At 47.7% G+C, this 22,804-nt stretch overlaps 1 protein-coding gene across 5 annotated transcripts in view; it reads left to right on the top strand.

The window, feature by feature from the left end:
• The window catches only part of EDARADD (EDAR associated death domain), a 137,560-nt gene that overhangs the window by 56,352 nt on the left and 58,404 nt on the right, over positions 1–22,804 (top strand). For all 5 annotated transcript variants that reach the window (XM_063790385.1, XM_063790380.1, XM_054660605.2 and 2 more), the window contains 3 exons: positions 2,178–2,236; positions 7,230–7,269; positions 22,677–22,735. In XM_063790385.1, the coding sequence (XP_063646455.1) occupies positions 2,183–2,236; positions 7,230–7,269; positions 22,677–22,735 (153 nt within the window). In that variant the 5' untranslated portion in view covers positions 2,178–2,182. The remainder of the gene's footprint in view (positions 1–2,177; positions 2,237–7,229; positions 7,270–22,676; positions 22,736–22,804) is intronic.

The raw sequence follows: 22,804 nt of genomic DNA, 5'->3' as shown, positions 1-22,804 counted from the left end.
CACTTCAGTCAGAACTGGGGCTCTGTCCCTTAGGGCCACACAGGAATCTGAGGGGTTCATGTGGTGCTGGGAAAAACTAGGAAAGGACCTCAAATTTGTAGTGCATCAGGGAGGCATTGCTGTCTTATGGTCCTGGCCTGAGAAGTCCCTTGAGACCCAGCAGCCCTCTGTTTCTGTGCTGGACACAGGGCACAGGTCTCTTTGCTGGGGCTGGGCCACGGTCCCCGCGGGTTAGGCTGCTCTGTGCTGTCTCTGATGCAGTCTTGCCACCTTCATGCTCTGCAGATGTCTGTATCCTGCTCCATGGGAGGCAATGGCAAAGGCTCTCTCCATTCGTCCCCATTTCTCTTCAGTGACTGGAGGCTGTCATAAAACAAAGAGATGTTGCCTTCTCGAAACTTCTTTGGGCATTATCAACACCTGCAGGGCAAAGAAATTGTGGAAAGTTCAGACACATTCTCAGCTGGGAAACACCTAGGAAGAACACACACAAATTATTATCGTGACAAATTGTCCTGCTGTGCTTATTTGGATCCCCAAAGGCATTCCCAGGACCTAATTCCTAGTCTGCAATATGTACTTAATGAGGATTTGGATCAAAAGTGAATGCTGACTCTTGGCGGACCCACGACTGCCACTTAGGGTACCGCAGGTCGTGCACTGCACAAATCTGGAGGATCCCACGCAAAAAGATTTGATTATTTACTGAGACAGCTCTCTGGCAGATGTCTTATAAAGCATTTGGGAGATGGGAAACTTTTCTAATTTCTACTAATTAGGTCCTGACTGAAGTCTGTGCCTTTTTCCGTATTTCCCCTTTAAATTCCTTCAATGCATCAAGTGATAAAGTATCAGAAACAAAATATTGAGAAATCAAGATTATTTTTGATAAAAAACTATGTTTTTTTTTATTAGTCCATATAAACAACATTCAGAAGATTAAGAAAAATGAGTTGCAGCAAAATAGGAAATCAGGAAAGAAGTAGATTCAGAATGGAGTCATTCCTGCCGAAGGTAGTGTCAAATTCAGTAGGCAAGAGAGTCATTAATGTGATGCCTGCATAGTCTGTGGTTGTTTGTAACTCTGGGTATTTGAAGATATTTATAGGTAACCTGTTCCAAAATATGGTGGGGTTTTTTATGTAGTTACTTTTTATATTTTTAATCAATTTATTTATTTTTTTGAGATGGAGTTTTGCTCTGTCACCCAGGCTGGAGGGCAGTGGTGTGATCTCAGCTCACTGCAACCTCCACCTCCCAGGTTCAAGCGATTCTTCTGCCTCAGCCTCCCGAGTAGCTGGGACTACAGGTGTGCACCACTATGCGAGGCTAATTTTTGTATTTTTAGTAGAGATGGGGTTTCCCTATGTTGGACCAGGCTGATCTTGAACTCCTGACCTCAGGTGATCCGCCCGGCTTGGCCTCCCAAAGTGCTGGGATTACAGGCGTGAGCCACTGCGTCTGGCCTATAGTTTCTTTTTATTAATCTCTTTCTTGATGCAATCTGAATCTGTTCCTCTTTATTTTGTCTCAACTAATAATTGGAAGTAAGACTTTCAGGCCGGGCGCGGTGTCTCATGCCTGTAATCCCAGTGCTTTGGGAGGCTGAGGTGGGAGGATCGCTTGAGGCCGGAAGCTCAAGGTTGTAGTGAGCTATGATTGTGCCACTGAGTGTACTCCAGCCTGGGCTACAGAGCAAACCCTATTTCTTTTTTCTTTCTTTCTTTCTTTTTTTGAGATGGAGTCTCACTCTGTCTCCCAGGCTGGAGTGCAGTGGCACTGTGTTGGCTCACTGCAACCTCCGACTCCTGGGCTCAAGCGATTCTCCTGCCTCAGCCTCCTGGGTAGCTGGGATTACAGGCGCCCACCTAATTTTTATTTTTATTTTATTTTATTTTTTAGTAGAGACAGGGTTTTACCATGTTGACCAGGCTGGTCTCGAACTCCTGACCTCAATGATCCACCCGCCTTGGCCTTCCAAAGTGCTGGGATTACAGCATGAGCTACCTCACCCAGCCAATCCTATTTCTTAAAAAAAAAAAAAAAAAAGAAGTAAGGTTTTCTTCAGCCTAAGTAAAATTACTTGCCTCTGTATAGAGACTGTTATCAAAGGACTCATTTGTGGTTTTAAATGAAAGCAAACCCGCTCTATTTGTTTGTTTTTGTTCTTTTTACAGATCATATGGCAAAGGAACCAGTGGAAGACACAGACCCTAGCACTTTATCCTTTAACATGGTAGGTGACAAATTTTACACTAATGGTGATAATTATTGTTTTGCTTTTTTTCTTTGTTATTTCTTTACGTTTTTATTACTCAGTATTTACATGTGCATCAGAAACCCCAAAGTAAGATTTTTCTAAGAAAAACTGCTTTATCTTGGTATTCTATGTGATAATAATAAACTTTGGGTTTCTCCAGGCTAAAAATGGCGTTAGATTCTTTTCTTCTTTTGCTCGTGTTGGAGGTGATAGTACATTATGTGAGGGCTTTGTCCACTTCCCTGTTTTTTTTAATTTCATTTTTTATTTTTATTTTTTTTTAGACGGAGTCTTGCACTCTCACCCAGGCTGGAGTGCAGTGGCGCGATCTCAGCTCACTGCAATCTCTGCCTCCCAGGTTCAAGCGATTCTCCTGCCTCAGCCTCCCAAGTAGCTGGGACCACAGGCATGCGCCACCATGCCTGGCTAATTTTTTTTTTTTTTTTTTGGTAGAGTGGGGGTTTCACCATGTTGGCCAGGCTGGTCTTGAACTCCTAACCTCAGGTGATCTGCCACCCTCGGCCTCCCAAAGTGCTGGGATTACAGATGTGAGCCACCGTGCCTGGCCTACTTGCCTGTTTTTAATACTACTGGTCTGGTAATGGAGCAGCCTGGATGCCAGATGGACACATGCTATTGGATTTACCTCAGTTACAGCGTTTAATTCTAGCAGCTGCCTTCTGAGCCTCATCCTCTCCCCACCCTCCCGTAACCATTCTGAGGCTATTGCTTTAAGGGTATCCAAAGATTTCACATATATTGGTTTTTTAAAATTCATTTTATGGTTTTATTATTATTATCATTTTAATTTCAGATTCCATGGGTACATACGCAGCTTTGTTACGTGGATGCATAGCATAATGGTTAGGTTTGGGCTTCTCATAAATCCATCACCCACATAGTGAATGCTGTACCTAATAGGTAATTTTTCAACCCTGAGCCCTCCTCCCAACCTCCCCCCTTTTGGAGTCCCTAGTGTCTGTTATTTCCATCTTTATGTCCGTGTGTACCCATTCTTTAGCTCCCACTTATAAGTGAGAACATGCAGTATTTGATTTTCTGTTTCTGAGTTATTTCACTTGGGATGATGGCTTCCAGCTGCATCCATGTTGCTGCAAAGGAGAGAATTTTGTTCTTTTTTATGGCTGCCATCATTATTTTTCAACCTCCCAAGATCCTCCCAACCATCCCTTGAGGTGGTGGGGCACGTACCCCCATCCTACAGATGCAGAAAGGACAGTTAATGGAAGTGTGCCGCCACCTAGACCGGAGCCCTGTGCTCCTGCCCAGCACTGCTTCTTGCTGAGGGCCAAAGCGGTGCTCTCTGTCAGGCGGTATGTGTGATGGGCATATTGTGTAGGACACATTCCTTCTGTTCCAGATCCTCAGAGGATGGGATCTACCAACTCATGAAAAGTTTTGGTTAACTAATTTAGTTACAGCGACACAAAATACACTTCATATAATTCAACTGAATGTCTTTAAATCTTAGGTGTCTTGCGGACCTGAGGTGTTTGTTTTCCTGTCCTTTAATTACCCCTGGCTTGGTAAATTGTAGACAGCGTAGGGGGTCAAGCTTTGATACCCACTGGAAATTCCTATGAAAAATTCTCAGTCTCTTCACTCTGATCAAAATGGAACGAAGAACAACCCTGTGGCCATGGCTTATACGTCTCTGGAGTAGCTTGTTACTAAAGCCTTTGGTTTCTATAAAGTGTTATTCAGTTTGCCTTCTTTCCCTTCCCACTGCCCCCACCTGTGACTCTCCAGTTCTCCCTGGTATCCTGCTTACTTCCTGATACCAGGTTTTCTTTCCCTCCCTTGGAGCCATGTCCTTATGCTCACCTTGGGGCTCGGCTACCTCTAATTACTTCTCCATGCTGGGGGCAAAGTGATCTTTCCAAAGTGTCCCTCTTACTAGTTTCTTAGGGCTGTCGCAACAAAATACCACAGACTGGGCAGCTTTCACAATAGAAATGTATTTGCTCCTGGTTCTGGAGGCTGGAAGCTTGAAATCAAGGTGCCCTCAGGGCCATTCTCCCTCTGAGACCCGTAGGGAAGAATCTTTCCTTGTCTCTTCTAGCTTGTAGTGGTTGCCAGCCATCGTGGAAGCTCCTCAGCTTATAGAGGCATCACTCCGTTCTCTCACTCGTTAGCACATGACCATCTTCTCCCAGGGTGTTTGTGTCTTGTCTCTCCTTCTCCTTCTCCTTCTTCTTTCTTCTTCTTCTTCCTTTTCTTCCTCTTCTTCTTCTTCTTTTTTTTTTTGAGATGGGGTTTCACTCTTGTCGCCCAGGCTGGAGTGCAATGTGCAATGGCGTGATCTCGGCTCACTGCAACCTCTGCCTCCCAGGTTCAAGTGATTCTCCTGCCTCAGCCTCCCAAGTAGCTGGGATTACAGGTGCCCACCAACAGGCCTGGCTAATTTTTTTTGTATTTTTAGTAGAGACGGGGTTTCACCATGTTAGTCAGGCTGGTCTCGCACTCCTGATCTCAGGTGATCCGCCTGCCTTGGCCTCCCAAAGTGCTGGGATTACAGGCGTGAGCCACCGTGCCTGGCCCTCGTCTCTTCTTTTAAAGATACCAATCATATTGGGTCAAGGGCCTACCCTCCTCATAACTTAACTAATTACCTCTACAACTACCCTATTTCCAAATAAAGTCATATTCTGAGGGACTGGGGGTTAGGACTTCAACACATCTGGTTTGGGAGACAGAATTCAACCCACAGTATTCCCGCTGGGTACAGGATTTAGTATATACCCCTTGACATGGGAGATGAGGTCCTCCATGGCCTTACCTCAGCATCCACTGCTCACCTGCTGACCCAGCCCTGTGTAGCTATGTGGTGCTTCTTAATACGCCATGCCTCTCACCCTCCCAGGGTAGCAATAATGCTGTTCCCTCTGGCAAGGAAAATCTCCCTGCATCTTTACCTAATGAACTCCTGTGCTTCTTCCCATCTCAATTCAAGTGTTCCCCTGATCTACGAAGCCTTACTTGCCTTGGGACCTTCAGGTGCTCCCTTCTCCGTAGCCCAATCCCTATTTGCCATCTCAGAGAATTGTCATTGCCTGCTTGTCTGACTTCTTGCAAGACTGTGTTGACCATCTTCCCTCAGGCAAAGTCAGTGCAAGGCAGGTAGCAAGTTTCCCGAGAACCTAGAAGGGCATCCCACCTAAATCCCTTTGCTTATCTTTCTTGGTCTTACTTAGAAACTGGGTCCATCATTTCTCATCTAATCCCGCCTTCCTCTGTCCACCTCCAACAGACTCTCTGTTTCAGTTCTATACCCTCCGCTCTTCCAGCCACCTGATCCCTGCTCCTGCCATGCCTGCCACCTGCAACTACTTTGCTGCTTCTTCTGAGTTCATCCAATTCTCAGCCATTCTCTAGGGCTAGCTCCAGCATCGTCTTTCTAGGAGCCCTGCACTTGCTCTGGCTTCTGTGTTCTTCCATGCAGACTTTCAGTGGATGTTTACTTAAAACTATGTTACAATCTGGGAATGCACAGATTGTAATTCCATCTCTGGGAAAACTCAGTCTATCTGAGGAAATAGACAAGTACTGTTTATTTTTATTTATTTATTTATTTTGAGACCAACTCTTGCTCTGTTGCTCAGGCTGGAGTGCGATGGCACGATCTCAGCTCACTGCAACCTCCGCCTCCCGGGGCAATTCTCGTAACTCAGCCTCCTGAGCAGCTGGGATTACAGGCACGGGCCACCATGCCCAGCTAATTTTTGTATTTTTAGTAGAGATGGGGTTTCACCATGTTGGCCAGGCTGGTCTCGAACTTCTGATCTCAGGTGATCTGCCTGCCTCAGCCTCCCAAAGTGCTGGGATTACAGGCGTGAGCCACCGCACCCAGCCTCTTTTTGAAACAGAGTGATAAATGTTCTAGTACAGGTTTGTGTTCCATGGTCTTGGGAGTAGAATGATGAGAACTAATTTGATCTGGGGTAGAACTGTAGGACTATTCTGTGTGATTAATTTTTATTTACTAATTTATTTTTGTTGGGAGAGGTTGGAGGCTTCTAGAAGTTTTAAAACTTTACTGCCCAGCTCCAAAGAAACTCCCAGGAAAGGCATTTAAAACAAAACCCTCGATTCTCCATTTCTTTCTTTCTCTCCTCTCTCAGAGGAAGACATGGGTGGAGAGCTACAGGAAATTGTTGAGGTGTAATTTTGTTCAGGCTGAAGGACAGGGCTGAGTGGAGTTGGGAGCCGAGCAGGGGTTAGGGGACAGGGTTGGGAAATTAGGCTCCTTTTCATTCCTCTCATGGACGTTTTCAGAAATGGCTACATTGTTTAGTCTGAAATAAGTTTCTGGAACTTTAGATATCGGCATGTAAGTATGAATAAATGAAAAGAAATATATGTGATTGTGAGAACATTTGCTATTTTGAATTCCTGTAACAGTATTACTCTCAACTGATGCATTGAGGAACTGTGCTGAATTCTGCATAATTACTGATTTTTAGATCTTTGTGCAGTCAGTAGGGAAGGGATCTTTTGAATCATCCTGTCTCAGTCGACCCAGGCCAGAGCTCTGCAATAGTGAGTACTGCCCAGAACACATGCTTATTGACCCCAGTGACTATTGCAGAAACGGTGAGAAGAAATGCATCTGTCCTCATAATTCATGACAACAAATGCTCCTCAATTGTAAACTGCAGGAGGCTAGCACTGCAGAAAAGAGAGGAAGTGTAGTTTCGTGGTCCAAGCTGTGGAAATTTGGAAGGCTTATTCTGTTTCATGTTCCAGCATTAACCTCTTGTCAACCTTGATTTCATTCCTGTCGACTGAGAATAAACACAATCAATGGATAAGGCCAGTTGATAAGTTTGAGGTTAAACATTTTCAAGTTTTTAATTGAAGTCATAACTTTCCCAAGACAAAGCTTTCTTTTCACTTTGATCTTACATGGCATTTAAAAATAACTCTCCTCTTTTATTGGTTTCTACAGTCAGACAAATATCCCATTCAAGATACGGAACTCCCTAAAGGTATGTACAGTTAAAATAACTACTTGAACGTGTGATTATTTTAATATTGTGAACAAAGCACTAGTCGACCTAATTTTTCATTATTTAAAATTGTAAAGCAGAAACATGCCCATAGATTAGCTCGTGACTTGTGACATAATTGTCTCAGAAATTAATTTTTTTCTTTTTTTTAAATAGTATCTTTTAACCTTGCAAAAGAAATGAATTTTCTTATTAAAAACTGTAAATTATTCCATAACAAATTATGCGTTAAATTCCTGTGGTGTTTTTAACAGGCATAAAATGAAGACAGCTGGGACTTTGGGTTGCAAAGGGAGAGAAATCTAACACTAATTTGTTTAAAAAGCGGGAACTGGCCAGGCGCGGTGGCTCGCACCTGTAATCCCTGCACTTTGGGAGGCCGAGGCAGGTGGATAGCCTGAGGTGTGGTGTGGGCGTGGTGGCAGGCACCTGTAATCCCAGCTACTAAGGAGGCTGAGGCAGGAGAATCGCTTGAACCTGGGAGGCAGAGGTTGCAGTGAGCCAAGATCGCACCACTGCACTCCAGCCTGGGCAACAAACTCCATCTCAAAAAAAAAAAAAAAAGTGGGAACTTGCTGACTTTGGGGTCTTTGGGCCCTGCTGCATCCAAGCATCTAAGTGAGGCTGTCAGGCTGAGTCCATCTCATGGCTCTGTCTTCTTCCATGTTGGCTCCATTCTTGGGCAGGATTTCCCCCCGTGGAGGGAAAGATGATTACTAGCACCTCCTGCTTTAGATGGCGTTCTCAAGGTGGTGGAGGAAGAGGGAGCCTTTCCACCAGCACGGATAGCACAATTTTAGAGATGATTGTGATTGTGGCAGTTCAGGTCATGTGGCCATCCTTAAATCAGCTATTGTCATCAGGAGGATGGAGGGCATTGGCCAGGTCTGAGCCTTGAGATCGGGTCGGGGAGGAGGGTCATGGAGTGGATTTTGCCCAAACCACTGTTCTGTGGCTAGACAAAGGGGTGAGGGATGCTTGTTAGGCCCAAAAGCAAACTAAAAAAGCTATCTTTGATAACCCATACACTTATGCTTTAGGCATGGTGCAGACCATAGGGGTGGCTAGACCCTAGCCTTCCATAACCTCTCCTGCTGGGTGGTCAGCAGGGCTATGTTCCTTTTTTTTAATTATTATTTTTTGAGACAGAGTTTCACTCTTGTTGCCCAAGCTGGAGTGCAATGGCTCAATCTTGGCTCACTGCAACCTCTGCCTCCCGGGTTCAAGCGATTCTCCTCCCTCAGCCTTCCAAGTAGCTGGGATTACAGGTGCCTGCCACCGCACCCGGCTAATTTTGTATTTTTAGTAGAGACGGGGTTTCACCATGTTGGTCAGGCTGGTCTTGAACTCCTGACCTCAGATGATCCACCTGCCTTGCCCTCCCAAAGAGCTGGGATTACAGGCATGAGCCACCCACTGCACCTGGGCCCTGTGTTCCTTTATGGAGGCCAAGTTGCAGGTTGTCACAGTGGGGCCTCTACCTTGTAGTCTGCTGACAATCCAGAGATGAGGGGTGGGATGGGGTGGAGTGGGGGACAGTCAGATCTGACTAGTTTCAGAGATGGCAGGGGCACCTGGCATCCTGGTCACCATGGAGGGGTAGGCCTGCCCAGCACGCACTAACGTGAGTCTCCCCAGCAGTTCTCATGGTAGTGGATAATCGTAGAGAGATCCCCAGGGCCAACCTGTCCAGAGTTTGGCCAAAGCTCCCCTCCTCTTCTCCCCCTACTATCCCAGACCCTTCTCCCTGCTCCCTGAAATGACACCATTAGAGTGTCCTTTCTTTTCTGTCCAAAAAGGCTGTGAGTGGCCTCAGCAAGTGGCTTCAGGTCTCAGGGTCTCTGTTTCCTCCTCAGCACAGCGGGGAGGACAAGGTTACCGTCCACCTCCCAGGGTGCTGGTGAGAATTCAATGAAATAAATCGAGAATGGTGCCTGGCACTTGTGAACACCAGACAGGGGTGCAGGGAAATCCAGCCAAAGAAGTATGAAAAATCAAGCTTAAAATCAAGCCTTCAGTCAGAATGGCAAAGTGAAACTGTCTTAGAAAAAGACGGAGCTGTAATGGCCCTAGCATTGAATGTCGTGGTGCCATCAGGCTCAATATCTTTTTTTGTCACTCTTAAGTGTGATTTCCTGTTTTGAAAGAAAAAGATTGTTGCTTAGCAACCTGATACTACAGTAATTGTATTATCAGATTTCTCCTAGAATTTGAGTTCTACAAAAATCTTAATGAATTTATAAGTAACGTGAATGCGAAAACCATACCCTAGGTCTTCTCTTTGTCCTTATTCATGCTGAATAGTATTTTTTTCTTAGATCAAGGAACAGATTGGAGTGAACATTATTATTAAGTGCATAATTTCCTATCTCCAAATGAATACATCATTTTATATGTAAATGAACCATGTCTAGAAGTTTAAAAACTTACTCCTACATTTGCGCTCAACAATATAACAACTTGATGTCTGCTAGCATTTTTCTTTGATGTCACTAGTGGGACCGATACTATCATTAGACATTGTGGTAATTTTCTCATTAAAGTTGTTTATGGCTGGGTGCCATGGCTCACACTTGACTCCAGGAGTTCAAGACCAGCCTGGGCAACATGGCGAAACCCCGTCTCTACAAAAATATATAAAAAATTAGCTGGGCGTGGTGACATGTGCCTGTAATCCCAGCTACCAGGGAAGCTGGGGTGGGAGGATCACCTGAGCCTGGGAGGTTGAGGCTGCAGTGAGGCATGAACTTCCTGGGCTACACCCCAGCCTGGGTAACAGAATGAGACCCTGTCTCAAAAATAAATCAATAAATAAATAAGTTGTTTTCAGGGAAAGAAAAATCCACGTGAATTAACGAAGAGACTGATTTATAGACTTAAAAGCAATTGTAATTTAATTCTGTAAAGGAAAGACTAGGACACCAACGTTTAAGTGAGTTTTAAGGAGGCCAGCTTTATTTACTAGAAGCATCATTTGTAATTAGCGTTAACGGTTTCACAAAATCTCTTACATACTGCTAACATATTCCTACTTCATTCACAGAGAGTATAAACCTTTAACAGTGGCCAGAATAGATTGGTTTTGAATAATGTGGTTTTAATAATCAGCTGTGGAAATCTAGTGTAATTTCATTTGTCAGCATCTGTTTTTGAGGTGAAATGTGTTGATATAAATTATATCTGTTTTCTCATTGGGCATAAATGCAGAACTTCCACCTCAAGCAGCCACCCCCCTGATTTTACAGTTTTTGGGGGTTCATTTGGTTTGGGGCTCTTTTCTGATGGCTGTTCTGTGAGTCTGCGGGTACTAAGAACTGGTGAGATTGAGGTTTATTTTCCATCCCGTGATTCCCAGTATCTCGCAGAAGCTGCTGCTTGATTGTTCTGAAGAAAATGTGACTGTTCACATTTTCGAGAGAAAAATGTGTTTGGAAAAGGAATTTTGATTTTTTTTTTTTTTTTCTATTTTATTTTTATTTTTTTTCTTTTTTATTGATCATTCTTGGGTGTTTCTCGCAGAGGGGGATTTGGCAGGGTCACAGGACAATAGTGGAGGGAAGGTCAGCAGATAAACAAGTGAACAAAGTTCTCTGGTTTTCCTAGGCAGAGGACCCTGCGGCCTTCCGCAGTGTTTGTGTCCCTGGGTACTTGAGATTAGGGAGTGGTGATGACTCTTAACGAACATGCTGCCTTCAAGCATCTGTTTAACAAAGCACATCTTGTACCGCCCTTAATCCATTCAACCCTGAGTGGATACAGCACATGTTTCAAAGAGCACAGGGTTGGGGGTAAGGTCACAGATCAACAGGATCCCAAGGCAGAAGAATTTTTCTTAGTACAGAACAAAATGAAAAGTCTCCCATGTCTACCTCTTTCTACACAGACACGGCAACCATCCGATTTCTCAATCTTTTCCCCACCTTTCCCCCCTTTCTATTCCACAAAACCGCCATTGTCTTCATGGCCCATTCTCAATGAGCTGTTGAGTACACCTCCCAGATGGGGTGGTGGCCGGGCAGAGGAGCTCCTCACTTCCCAGTAGGGGCGGCTGGGCAGAAGCGCCCCTCACCTCCCGGACGGGGCGGCTGGCCGGGCTGGGGGCTGACCCCCCCCACCTCCCTCCCGGACGGGGCGGCTGGCCGGGCGGGGGGCTGACCCCCCACCTCCCTCCCGGACAGGGCGGCTGGCAGGGCAGAGGGGCTCCTCACTTCCCAGTAGGGGCGGCCGGGCAGAGGCGCCCCTCACTTCCCCGACGGGGCGGCTGGCCCGGCGGGGGGCTGACCCCCCCACCTCCCTCCCGGACGGGGCGGCTGGCCGGGCAGAGGGGCTCCTCACTTCCCGGTAGGGGCGGCCGGGCAGAAGCGCCCCTCACCTCCCGGACGGGGCGGCTGGCCGGGCCGGGGGCTGACCCCCCCACCTCCCTCCCGGACGGGGCGGCTGGCCGGGCAGAGGGGCTCCTCACTTCCCGGTAGGGGCGGCAGGGCAGAGGCACCCCTCACCTCCCGGACAGGGCGGCTGGCCGGGTGGGGGGCTGACCCCCCCACCTCCCTCCCGGACGGGGCGGCTGGCCGGGCGGGGGGCTGACCCCCCCACCTCCCTCCCGGACGGGGCGGCTGGCCGGGCGGGGGGCTGACCCCCCCACCTCCCTCCCGGACAGGGCGGCTGGCCGGGCAGAGGGGCTCCTCACTTCCCAGTAGGGGCGGCCGGGTAGAGGCGCCCCTCACCTCCTGGACGGGGCGGCTGGCCAGGCGGGGGGCTAACCCCCCCACCTCCCTCCCGGATGGGGTGGCTGGCCGGGCGGGGGGCTGACCCCCCCACCTCCCTCCCGGACGGGGCGGCTGGCCGGGCCGGGGGCTGATCCCCCCACCTCCCTCCCGGACGGGGCGGCTGGCCGGACGGGGGGCTGACCCCCCCACCTCCCTCCCGGATGGGGTGGCTGGCCGGGCGGGGGGCTGACCCCCCCACCTCCCTCCCGGACGAGGAGGGAGGACGCTCCTCACTTCTCAGATGGGGTGGCTGTCGGGCGGAGGGGCTCCTCACTTCTCAGATGGGGCGGTTGCCAGGCAGAGGGTCTCCTCACTTCTCAGACAGGGCGGCCGGGCAGAGACGCTCCTCACATCCCTGACGGGGCGGCAGGGCAGAGGTGCTCCCCACATCTCAGACGATGGGCGGCCGGGCAGAGACGCTCCTCACTTCCCAGATGTGATGGCGGCCGGGAAGAGGCGCTCCTCACTTCCTAGATGGGATGGCGGCCGGGCAGAGACGCTCCTCACTTTCCAGACTGGGCAGCCAGGCAGAGGGGCTCCTCACATCCCAGACGATGGGCGGTCAGGCGGAGACGCTCCTCACTTCCCAGACGGGGTGGCTGCCAGGCAGAGGCTGCAATCTCGGCACTTAGGGGGGCCAAGGCAGGCGGCTGGGAGGTGGTTGTAGCGAGCCGAGATCACGCCACTGCACTCCAGCCTGGGCGCCATTGAGCATTGAGTGAACGAGACTCCGTCTGCAATCCCGGCACCTCGGGAGGCCGAGGCTGGCGGATCACTCACGGTTAGGAGCTGGAGACCAGCCCGGCCAACACAGCGAAACCCCGTCTCCACCAAAAAAATACGAAAACCAGTCAGGCGTGGCGGCGCGCGCCTGCAATCGCAGGCACTCGGCAGGCTGAGGCAGGAGAATCGGGCAGGGAGGTTGCAGTGAGCTGAGATGGCAGCAGTACCGTCCAGCTTCGGCTCGGCATCAGAGGGAGACCGTGGAAAGAGGGGAGAGGGGAGAGGGGAGAGGGGGGAGGGGAGAGGGGAGAGGGGAGAGGGGCAGGAATTTTGATTTTTGAGCCACTATTTGTAATGGAAGAAAATTACACTTAAATACACGAATCTAACAAGATTTTATCATCTTCATTTTCTCTCGTGTCCCTGCTCTTTTCTTTGATTATTCAAAAAAATGTTATAGTGTATTTAGAAGTTAAAGAGAAGTAAGGTAGACTTTTTTTTTTCTCTTTCTTTTTTTCTTTTTTTTTTTTGAGACGGATTCTCGCTCTGTCGCCCAGGCTGGAGTGCAGTTGTGCGATCTCGGCTCACTGCAAGCTCTGCCTCCCAAGTTCACGCCATTCTCCTGCCTCAGCCTCCCGAATAGCTGGGACTATAGGCGCCCACCACCACGCCCAGCTAATTTTTTGTATTTTTAGTAAAGACGGGGTTTCACCGTGTTAGCCAGGATGGTCTCGATCTCCTGACTTCATGATCCACCTGCCTCGGCCTCCCAAAGTGCTGGGATTACAGGCGTGAGCCACCGCGCCCGGCCTCTTTTCTTTTTTTCTGAGTCTTGCTCTGTCACCCAGGCTAGAGTGCAGTGGCATGATCTCGACTCACTGCAACCTTTGCCTCCCAGGCTCAAGCAATTCTCTCACTTCAGCCTCCTGAGTAGCTGGGACTACAGGCGCCCACCACCACACCCAGCTAATTTTTGTATTTTTAGTAGAAATGGGGTTTCACCATGTTGGCCAGGCTGGTCTCGAACTCCTGACCTCAAGCGATCCATCCACCTCGGCCTCCTAAAGTGTTGGGATTACAGGCGTGAGCTACCGCACTCAGCCAAAGTAAGGTAGACTAATGCTACCCTTAAGAAGTCTGAGGAACTTGAACTTAAATATAGATGCTGTTTGGGGGTGCCTTTTAGAACAACGTGTTAATTAAATGTAGAAGTAGTTCAGTTTGAACACGTGAAGAGGAAACAAACAAGTACTAGGAAATCACTAAATAATTCAAAAGTAGAAAGGTCTGTCCTAAAACTAGGAAGCCAATATGTTGTATTTGATATGATTTCCTACCTCACGGATCGATAATGATGCCATGTGAAGAGCTGTCCCTGTTCTCACGGGAAACTCCTCATCCTCCCACCTGTGTGGTTTGCTCTGTGTTCTCATCCTGCTTGTTCAATAAATACACTCCCCACCCCCGCTCCCCAAGCCTTGACAGAGACTCTCTTGGGAATCTTCTGTTACAGTAAACTAAAAACCAACCTGCCCTCCCCTCCCAGTCATGGCAAGAATACAATGGTAACAACTCTCCAAAACATTTTTTAATCTTTTGTGCATAAGAGGATAGAGGGGAGGGAGAGGACTATGACCATGGGAGCATTTGGAAAGCCACCTGAGAAAAGTCGCTGTTAAATTCAAGTTCTTTGCCAGTGTTTCAAGAGGCCGAGGCAGGAGGACCACTTGAGACTAGGAGTTTCAGACCAGCCTGAGCAACATAGTGAGACTCCTATCTCTCCAAAAAAAAAAAAAAAAGTTAATTAGCTGAGTGTAGTGGTGCACACCTGTAGTCCCAGCTACGTGGGAGGCTTAGGCTGGAGGATCGTTTGAGCCTGGGAGTTCGAGGCTGCAGTGAGCTATAGCTATAATTGCACCACTGCACTACAGCTTGGGCAACAGTGAGCCCCCATCTCAACAAAAACAAAACTAAAACAAAACAAAAAACTCAACTTCTCGTATTGGGAAAAAAGCACTTTAAAGAAATCTGGGTTAATAATTTTGACATTGTGGGGATGACTGTGATTGAAGTCACACGCCTATTACGTTGGGCTGTGACGAATGACACTTCAGTGTGCATCAGAATGTGGGGATGCTTGTCAACAACGCAGACTTCTGGGCCCCTGGAGATTCCAACTAAGGCGGTCTGGGGGAGAGCTCAGCACTCTGACTGACAGGCAGGAGAGCTGAGAGCGAGGCAAGCCTGGGTCAGATGGCGACCGCTCTAGCTGTAAAAAGATAACATACACAGCCTCAGGCAAAGACCACACTTTTAGCTTGGGTTTCCCAGATAATACTATTATGAAAAGAAAGTCTTTTATTCCAGTCAGAATTGTGTGTGAGACAATGAATATACATGGTCCCTTATTTGAACCAATCTAGCAGCTCAGCGCATAATAGGTGAATGAATGCTAATGCATGGACGGTGACTCACGCCTGTAATCCCAGCACTTTGGGTGGCCAAGGCGGGTGGATTACTTGAGGCCAGGAGTTCCAGACCAGCCTGGTCAACATGGCGATACCCTGTCTCTACTAAAAATACAAAAATAAAATTAGTCAGGTGTGGTGGTGGCACGCACCTGTAATCCCAGATACTGGAGTGGCTGAGGCACGAGAATCGCTTGAACCTGGGAGGCAGAGATTGCAGAGAGCTGAGATCATGCCACTGCACTCCACCCTGGACAACAAAGTGAGACTTTGTTTCAAAATAAATAAATACATAAAATAAAAAGACTGCTAATGAAGGTAAAAATCAAATGGCTTAATCAATCAATCCCTCACTTCATCCTGACTTTTCAACCCTGAGTTAAATGGTTCTGTATTTAAGGCTAAATAACTTTAAACATTTACGTGGTGCTAAAATTTCTGTTATAATATATTTCTGCCAACCTTAAAGTTTAGAGTATGGCCTTGAATTCTGTGACTAAAGATTAGAATCTGATGGAACAAAATCAGTTTTTAAGCTATTTTGTACCATCTTCACCACAGGTGGGAAAACTGTGAAGTTAACACAACTTTGGAATGGAAGTTGCTTCCTAGCAATTCATATGGAAAGATGTTAAATGTTTAACATGAATTTCAAGTTCCTTTGCTTTTCACTGGCAACCTGAACTTGAACAAGAGAACCAAAATGGTTTAGGTTTGACCTTTAGGAGGGTGAGCTGTTGGGACAAGTATAATCCCACTCACTACTGTCTGAAAGGCTTAGTAAAATGACAGACGAATGAACACACTGGAATTTGATATCACGTTGTTAATCAGGGGAGAATTTTTTTTTTGAGATGGAGTCTCGCTCTGTCACCTAGGCTGGAGTACAGTGGCACGGTCTTGGCTCACTGCACTCCTGAGTTCAAGCAATTCTCCTGCCTCAGCCTCCTGAGTAGCTGAGATTACAGGCACCCGCCACCACACCAAGTTAATTTTTGTATTTTTAGTAGAGATGTGGTTTCACCATGTTGGCCAGGCTGGTCTCGAAGTCCTGACCTCAGGTGATCCACCTGCCTCGGCCTCCCAAAGTGCTGGGATTACAGGTGTGAGCCACCGTGCCCTGCCAGGGGAGAATGTGTTTTGATTGTCTCCTCTTCACCCTGTTGGTGAGGGAGGGATTCCATCTTAGGGTTACAGGGATGGCCAAACACATGACACTCAACACTTAACAGATGAGATCGACAGGAATTTATGAGTCATGTATACTCAGTCCAGGAGGGGAGGACACTGCGTGTCATGCAGGGCCACATGGGGGTTGCACTTAGGAGCAGAGCAAACAACAAGGGGCTGTCAGACAGGCTTTATGGTATTAAGCAAGTGGGGTGCCTCCTGGTTGTCAGGATGTGATTGGCTTGTTTGAGTTAAGTCCATGGAATCAGGGGAAATGAAGCCCATTACAAAAAGAGAACAAGGACTGTGCGTGGTCCCCTTGGTAAGGGGCGTTGTTTGGCTAGGGGACTTTGGCCATGGGAGCAGAGTGGGAAGGAGACTTGTGGTTAGGCCATTCAAGACCTTCCCAGTTCTTTTTTTTTTTTTTTTTTGAGACAGAGTCTCACTCTGTCGCCCAGGCTGGGGTGCAGTGGCTCAATCTCGGCTCACTGCAACCTCTGCCTCCCAAGTTCAAGCCATTCTCCTGCCGCAGCCTCCTGTGTAGTTGGGATTACAGATGCCCGCCACCACGCCTGGCTAAGTTTTGTATTTTTAGTAAAGATGGGGTTTCACCATGTTAACCTAACCTCTAACTGGTCTCTAACTCCTGACCTCAGCTGATCCACCCACATTGGCCTCCCAAAGTGCTGGAATTACAGGTGTGAGCCCTTCCCAGTTCTACCAATGTCAAGGCAGCACATAAATTGAGTCTCAATGTTAGGTCTTATACAACAGTTCACCCCTAGATGCCATGGCATAAATTTAAACCTTGATGATGGCTGAGACTTCTAGGGAATAGAAATGCCCCACTAAGAAGCAAGGAAGGCACTTGACCAGGAGGGAGAGGGCCACATGGTGAGATGGTCATCAAAAACAGGAACTTTAGAGGTGTCCCCCTGATGGCCAGTAAAGGCAGTTGAGGAACCCGTGTGGCATTGGTGTAGGGAGTACATGTCCCCAGAGGTTGCGGATTTAGATTCATTAAGGCCTGTGGCAATAGTGACACCCAGTAACTTACATAGGAGTTTCTTGAAGATTTCATTATGCCTCTCAATCGAACCTGCTGCCTGATATGAGAGGGGAGGTGGAAGTTTCATTGAATGGCTTAAGAGCCTGGCATTGTATGTTCTTAGAAGAGAAATGAGTGTCTTGCTCACTGTCAGTAATAAGTGGGACTCCAAAGGAGACTGGAAATGTTCTGCTGAAGCCTTGTATGGTGGCCTTGCTGTACATAGAGACATCTGTTTCTTTATTTATAGTTTGGGTGTATTTGAGGCAAGAGATTCTGAGAGTTCTTTACCACAAAGGGTGCAACTCTTAGGCAATGGTCCAAAAATTTATAAAAACTGTGCAGATGGGGCGATTTGTTGGCCAGGACATCCAGCAATAAGATGACTGCCTGAAGTTTGGCCAGTTTTGCTAATCTTGGGTCCTTCCTTTATCAGGGATATCCTGGTTAAGGGATGGAAAGCAGCAACTGTCTGCTGAGCTTCATCGTGTATGATGGGGGTGATGTCATCTGTAAAGTCTACAAATTCCCATTGCTCTTCACTCAGTTGCTTTGAAGGGGCTCCCCAGATAACCTAGGAGTCTGCAAGAGGGGTGACTTTTTCCAGCACTATGGGCTCTGGTGAGGGATGGGGGAAGCCACCCCTTCCTGCAGATGGAATATTCCAGAGTGCCCGGGTTTAGCTCCATCCTGTATCAAGGAGGCCTTGGTAACCATGCAGAGCTTCCAGGATTTTGCTTCCATGACCCAAGGCATAATGGACAGCGCAGTATGGAGGGTCACAGCTAGTGTTTAATGACAGCCTCTATTTCCAAGAGAGCCCAGTATGCAGCTAGCAGTTGCTGCTCTAATAATGTATAGAACAGGGCCTGGGAGGGCAGTTTCTTGCATCAAAAGCCTATGGACAACTTTCAGCTATCGTGGGTGGTCCAGAGACTTCAGGAGGAATGAGAGGAGGTTGCTGAAGCTCCAGAAATCTCTGGGGGTCCTAATGGGACTGCCTGTTGTAGACTTTTATTGGAGGGGCCCAAATTTACATTGAGCTGACTTGCAAGTACTGGCATCAATGAGATTAAATTTGTAAATGAGAAATATGTTGCCACCAGAACCCAAAAAAGAGCTAAAAATATACTAGACTTGTATTCACATTGTGGGTGCAGAGAGGGTCAATAGCTATTTATTGACAGTGTTTGGGTGGGAGCAGCCCTTAGTTTACCAAGTAATTTTCAGGAATTTCACCAAGGTGGCAGGGCCTTGCGCTATGTGTGGGGCAGTGGCCCATCTCTTTCCGTGAGCATTGTTGTGAGTACTGTATTCTGTGGCCTGCATGAAAATGTCAAGTGAGAATGTCCTCAGAGGAGGATCTCATCCATGTAATGTCATCACACTCATGAGACTGAGAAAGTAGGATGCAGTTAGATCTTGCCTGCAAAGCCTGTGTGTGATGACCAGGCTCTTGAAATGCCCCATGGGTGCCTTGTAAAGATGTATCATGTCTGTTTGCAGATGAAGGCAAACTTTGATTGAGAGACTATTGAGATAGTCACTGAACAGAACATATTAGGCAAATCTATAATAGCAAAATATTTTCTAGTCACTAATTGGATGGAGTCAGTGTTTTCCAATCATATTAGGCATGGGGTATGGAAGCCTTAAGGGATGAGACCACAGCAGTAAAAGTGTAGTAATCTGGCTAGATGCAGTGGCTCACACCTGTAATCCCAGCACTTTGCGAGGCCGAGGTGGGCAGATCACTTGAGGTCAGGAGCTCAAAACCAGCCTGGACAACATGGTGAAACCCTGTCTCTACTAAAAATACAAAAATTAGCCGGGCGTGGTGGTGGGCATCTGTAATCCTAGCTTCTTGGGAATCTGGGGTAGGAGAATCACTCAAACCTGGGAAATGGAGGTTGCAGTGAGCTGAGATCGCACCACTGCACTCCAGCCTGGGTGACAGAACAAGACTCCGTCTCGAAAAATAAATAAATAAAATAAAATTGTAGTAATCCACTGTGAAGCATCTTTTTTTTTGGAACAGGACGTTGCTCTGTCACTCAGGGCTGAGGTGCGGTGGTGTGATCAGGGAGCCAAGTGATCCTCCCACCTCAGCCTCCCAAATAGCTGGGACGATAGGCATGTGACACCATGCCCAGCTAATTTTTAAACTTTTTGTAGAAATAGGGTCTTACTGTGTTGCCTGGGCTGATTTTGAACTCTGGGCCCTCAAGCAACCCTCCCATCTTGGCCTCCCAAAGTGCTGGGATTACAGGTGTGAGCCACCACACCCAACCTGTCTTCTCCTTTGTGTCCAGGTTTCTTTTTATCTCTCTTTCATTCCCTTTTTATGGTCACTGGATATATTTTTGGCAGGGGCAGTCTTCTCTACTCTGCTCATATTGATAAATTTCTTCCCCCAGAGAACCTCAAATCAGTATCATCAGGGGTGGGGCCTTCCCTGTGGCAGTGGTTGCTCTCATATAGTTTAAAAACTGTGGGCTTGTGTCAGGGTGAATTAACCCTTTTACTGTGCCCCGGGGCTACCAGGAGGTTTCCCTACAACTCTGAGGATCAGGATCTTTGCTGCAACAGGGGCATAAGCTGCAGCGTGGTCCAGCCCAATGGAAGAGTGCTGGCCTGTAACCCAGAGATGGAGGGACTCTGCTACAACTTTGTCTTTTCTGCCATGAGGGTTTTCCTTAATTAATTAACTGATTTGTTTATGGATTTTTTCCTGTCTTGTACAAATGCCCTCAGAATATTTTGGATTTCTAGCCACATAAAGTTGTGGCTTTCAGTTTTTGTCTCCATATGTCCCAAGGGACCTTCTGGGAGGTTACGAGCAAAGTGTTGGGAGCCAGGTGGCCCCCGTCGCAGGCAGCCACCTCTTCCTCCAGGGAATGCCAGTCGGTCTCCCTGGGGATGGGGTCCTCATCCAGCCAGGTGGTTTTGTCTGTGGCCCAAGTGGGGACATTAAACCCACTATGGCAATATGAGCTCTTTGGCGTGTTGGAAGCAGCAGCGCTAAGCACAGCTGGGTGCGCTCGCCAGGGGCTCTGTGCCGAGAGAGCAGTTGAGTACCAAATGCTTTTCCCGTTTTCTTTCTTCATTAGCACCTGGGCCACAGACTGCCATGGCTGTGTACCTCGATGCCCCTGGGGGTCAGGAGAACACATGGGCAGCAGCAAGGGAAGCAGCAGCTGAGGGGACGGGCAGGGTCACTGCCCTTGCCTTAGCAGCAACTAGGGCACCAGGGAAACTCCCCTGGAGAACTCCCTGGTCTCTCTCCTTCCTTTCTGCAAACCTCTGTCTGCAAAGGACCGCCCCCATGGCTGACCTGGGGATGCACTTCACAAACAGTGTCTGTACAGCTGCCCCAAGTGGCCAGTGATGGTCACCAAGCTAGTTGTATTGCTAAGAGAGCTTGCACCTGTCCCTTGATAAGTGGGACTTAAGCAGCAACCGGTTAGGGGGATGTGCTACCACCGTCTTTACAGATGGGAGCCTCAAGAGACCACCTGCCAAACACAGGCCCAGACTGACAGCTCTGGGGTCCAGTCAGTTCACAACAGTTTTCATCTTGGGATGAGATAGCAAACAATCAACAAAGACAACACAGCATTGCATAGGCCAGAGTGCAAATCTTCCAGTAATTGTCAATTCTATCCCAGGCAGCCTGCATGGTATTAGTGAAGTTGGTTAGCCGAGAGCAGTTAATGAAATCTGACCAAATGTCCTTGATTGTGGTTGGGTCATCCTGTTCATTATGCCAGTTGTTTCTTTTCTTTTATTTTTCTTGTCTTTTTTTTTTTTTTTTTTTTGGAGACAGGGTCTCACTCTGTCCCCCAGGCTGGAGTGCAGTGGCATGATCGATCAGAGCTCACTGCAGCCTTGAACTCCTGGGCTCAAGTGATCCTCCTCTCTCAGCCTCCCAAGTAGCTGGGACTACAGGCACACACCACCATGCCTGGCTAATTTTTAAGTTTTTTGAGACTGGGTCTCACTGGGTTGCCCAGGCTGCTCTTAAACTCCTGCCTCAAGTGCTCCTCCTGCCTCAGCCTCCTGGATAGCTGTCATTACAGGCGTGAGCCACCACTCCTGGCTATCATGCCAGTTGTTTTGATCACCTTCTCCTCACCCCTGCTCTAGGATTATGGGGATGGACAAACACACACATCCAACACTGGAGAGACAAGATCAGCAGCAGTTTATGAGTCACATATACGCACAGCCCAGGGGAGGAGGACACTGCCCATCACACAGAGCCACGCAGGGGGACACAGATGTTGTACTTGAGAGCAGAGCAAAAAACCATGGGCTGTGTGAGACAAACATTGTGGCATCAAAAGGGTGGGCTGCCTTCTGGTTCCCATGTGAGTTCGTGATCAGCCTGTTTGAATAATTCCACATGTTGGTAGGAAACTGAAACCCACTACCCAAAAGTAAGCAGGGGGCAGTCACAGTGGCTCACACTAGTAATCCCAACACTTTGGGAGGCCAAGGCAGGAGAATCACTTGAGGCCAGGAGTTCAAAACCAGCATGGACAACACAGTGAGGCCCTATATCTTACTTAGCTTGGTGTGGTGGCACATGCCTATCTTCCCAGATACTTGGGAGGCTGAGGTGGGAGGATCACATGAGCCTAGGAGTTCCAAGTTACTGTGAGATGCACTCCAGCCTGGATGACAGAGTGAGACCCTCTGTCTCTTATTTTTATTTTTTTGAGACGGAGTTTTGCTCTTGTTCTCCAGGCTGGAGTGCAATGGCGTGGTCTCAGCTCACTGCAAACTTTGTCTCCTGAGTTCAAGTGATTCTCCTGCCTCAGCCTCCAGAGTAGCTAGGATTACAGGCATGCGCTACCACTCTTGGCTAATTTTGTATTTTTAGTAGAGACGGGGGTTTCTCCATGTTGGTCAGGCTGGTCCCAAGCTCCCAACCTCAGGTGATCCGCCTGCCCCTGTCTCTTATTTTAAAAATAAAAATAAAAAATAAGCAGGAATTGTGCCTAATCTCTTGATAAGGAGCATTGTTTAGCTGGGGGATCTTATCCTTAAGAGCAGAATTTGGAGAGGAATTTGTAGTCCAGCCCTTCTGATTTTACCAGATGCCAAGGCAGCATGTGACACTGAACCTTAATTTTAGGTCTTACACCACGGAGTGTGTGCTTTTTAAAATCACACTTTGTTTCTTTCTTTTTTTTTTTTTTTTCCTAGCTGAAGAATGTGATACAATTACTTTGAACTGCCCACGAAATTCAGATATGAAAAATCAGGTAAGAATAATTTCAACTATATTTTACCCTTAGGTACATGATAATCCACCTAAAATTTTTTGAGAGTTA

Source organism: Pan troglodytes, chromosome 1, assembly GCF_028858775.2.
Source record: "Pan troglodytes isolate AG18354 chromosome 1, NHGRI_mPanTro3-v2.0_pri, whole genome shotgun sequence".
NCBI lineage: Eukaryota > Metazoa > Chordata > Mammalia > Primates > Hominidae > Pan > Pan troglodytes.
This window is presented reverse-complemented; position numbering and strand designations above follow the sequence as displayed.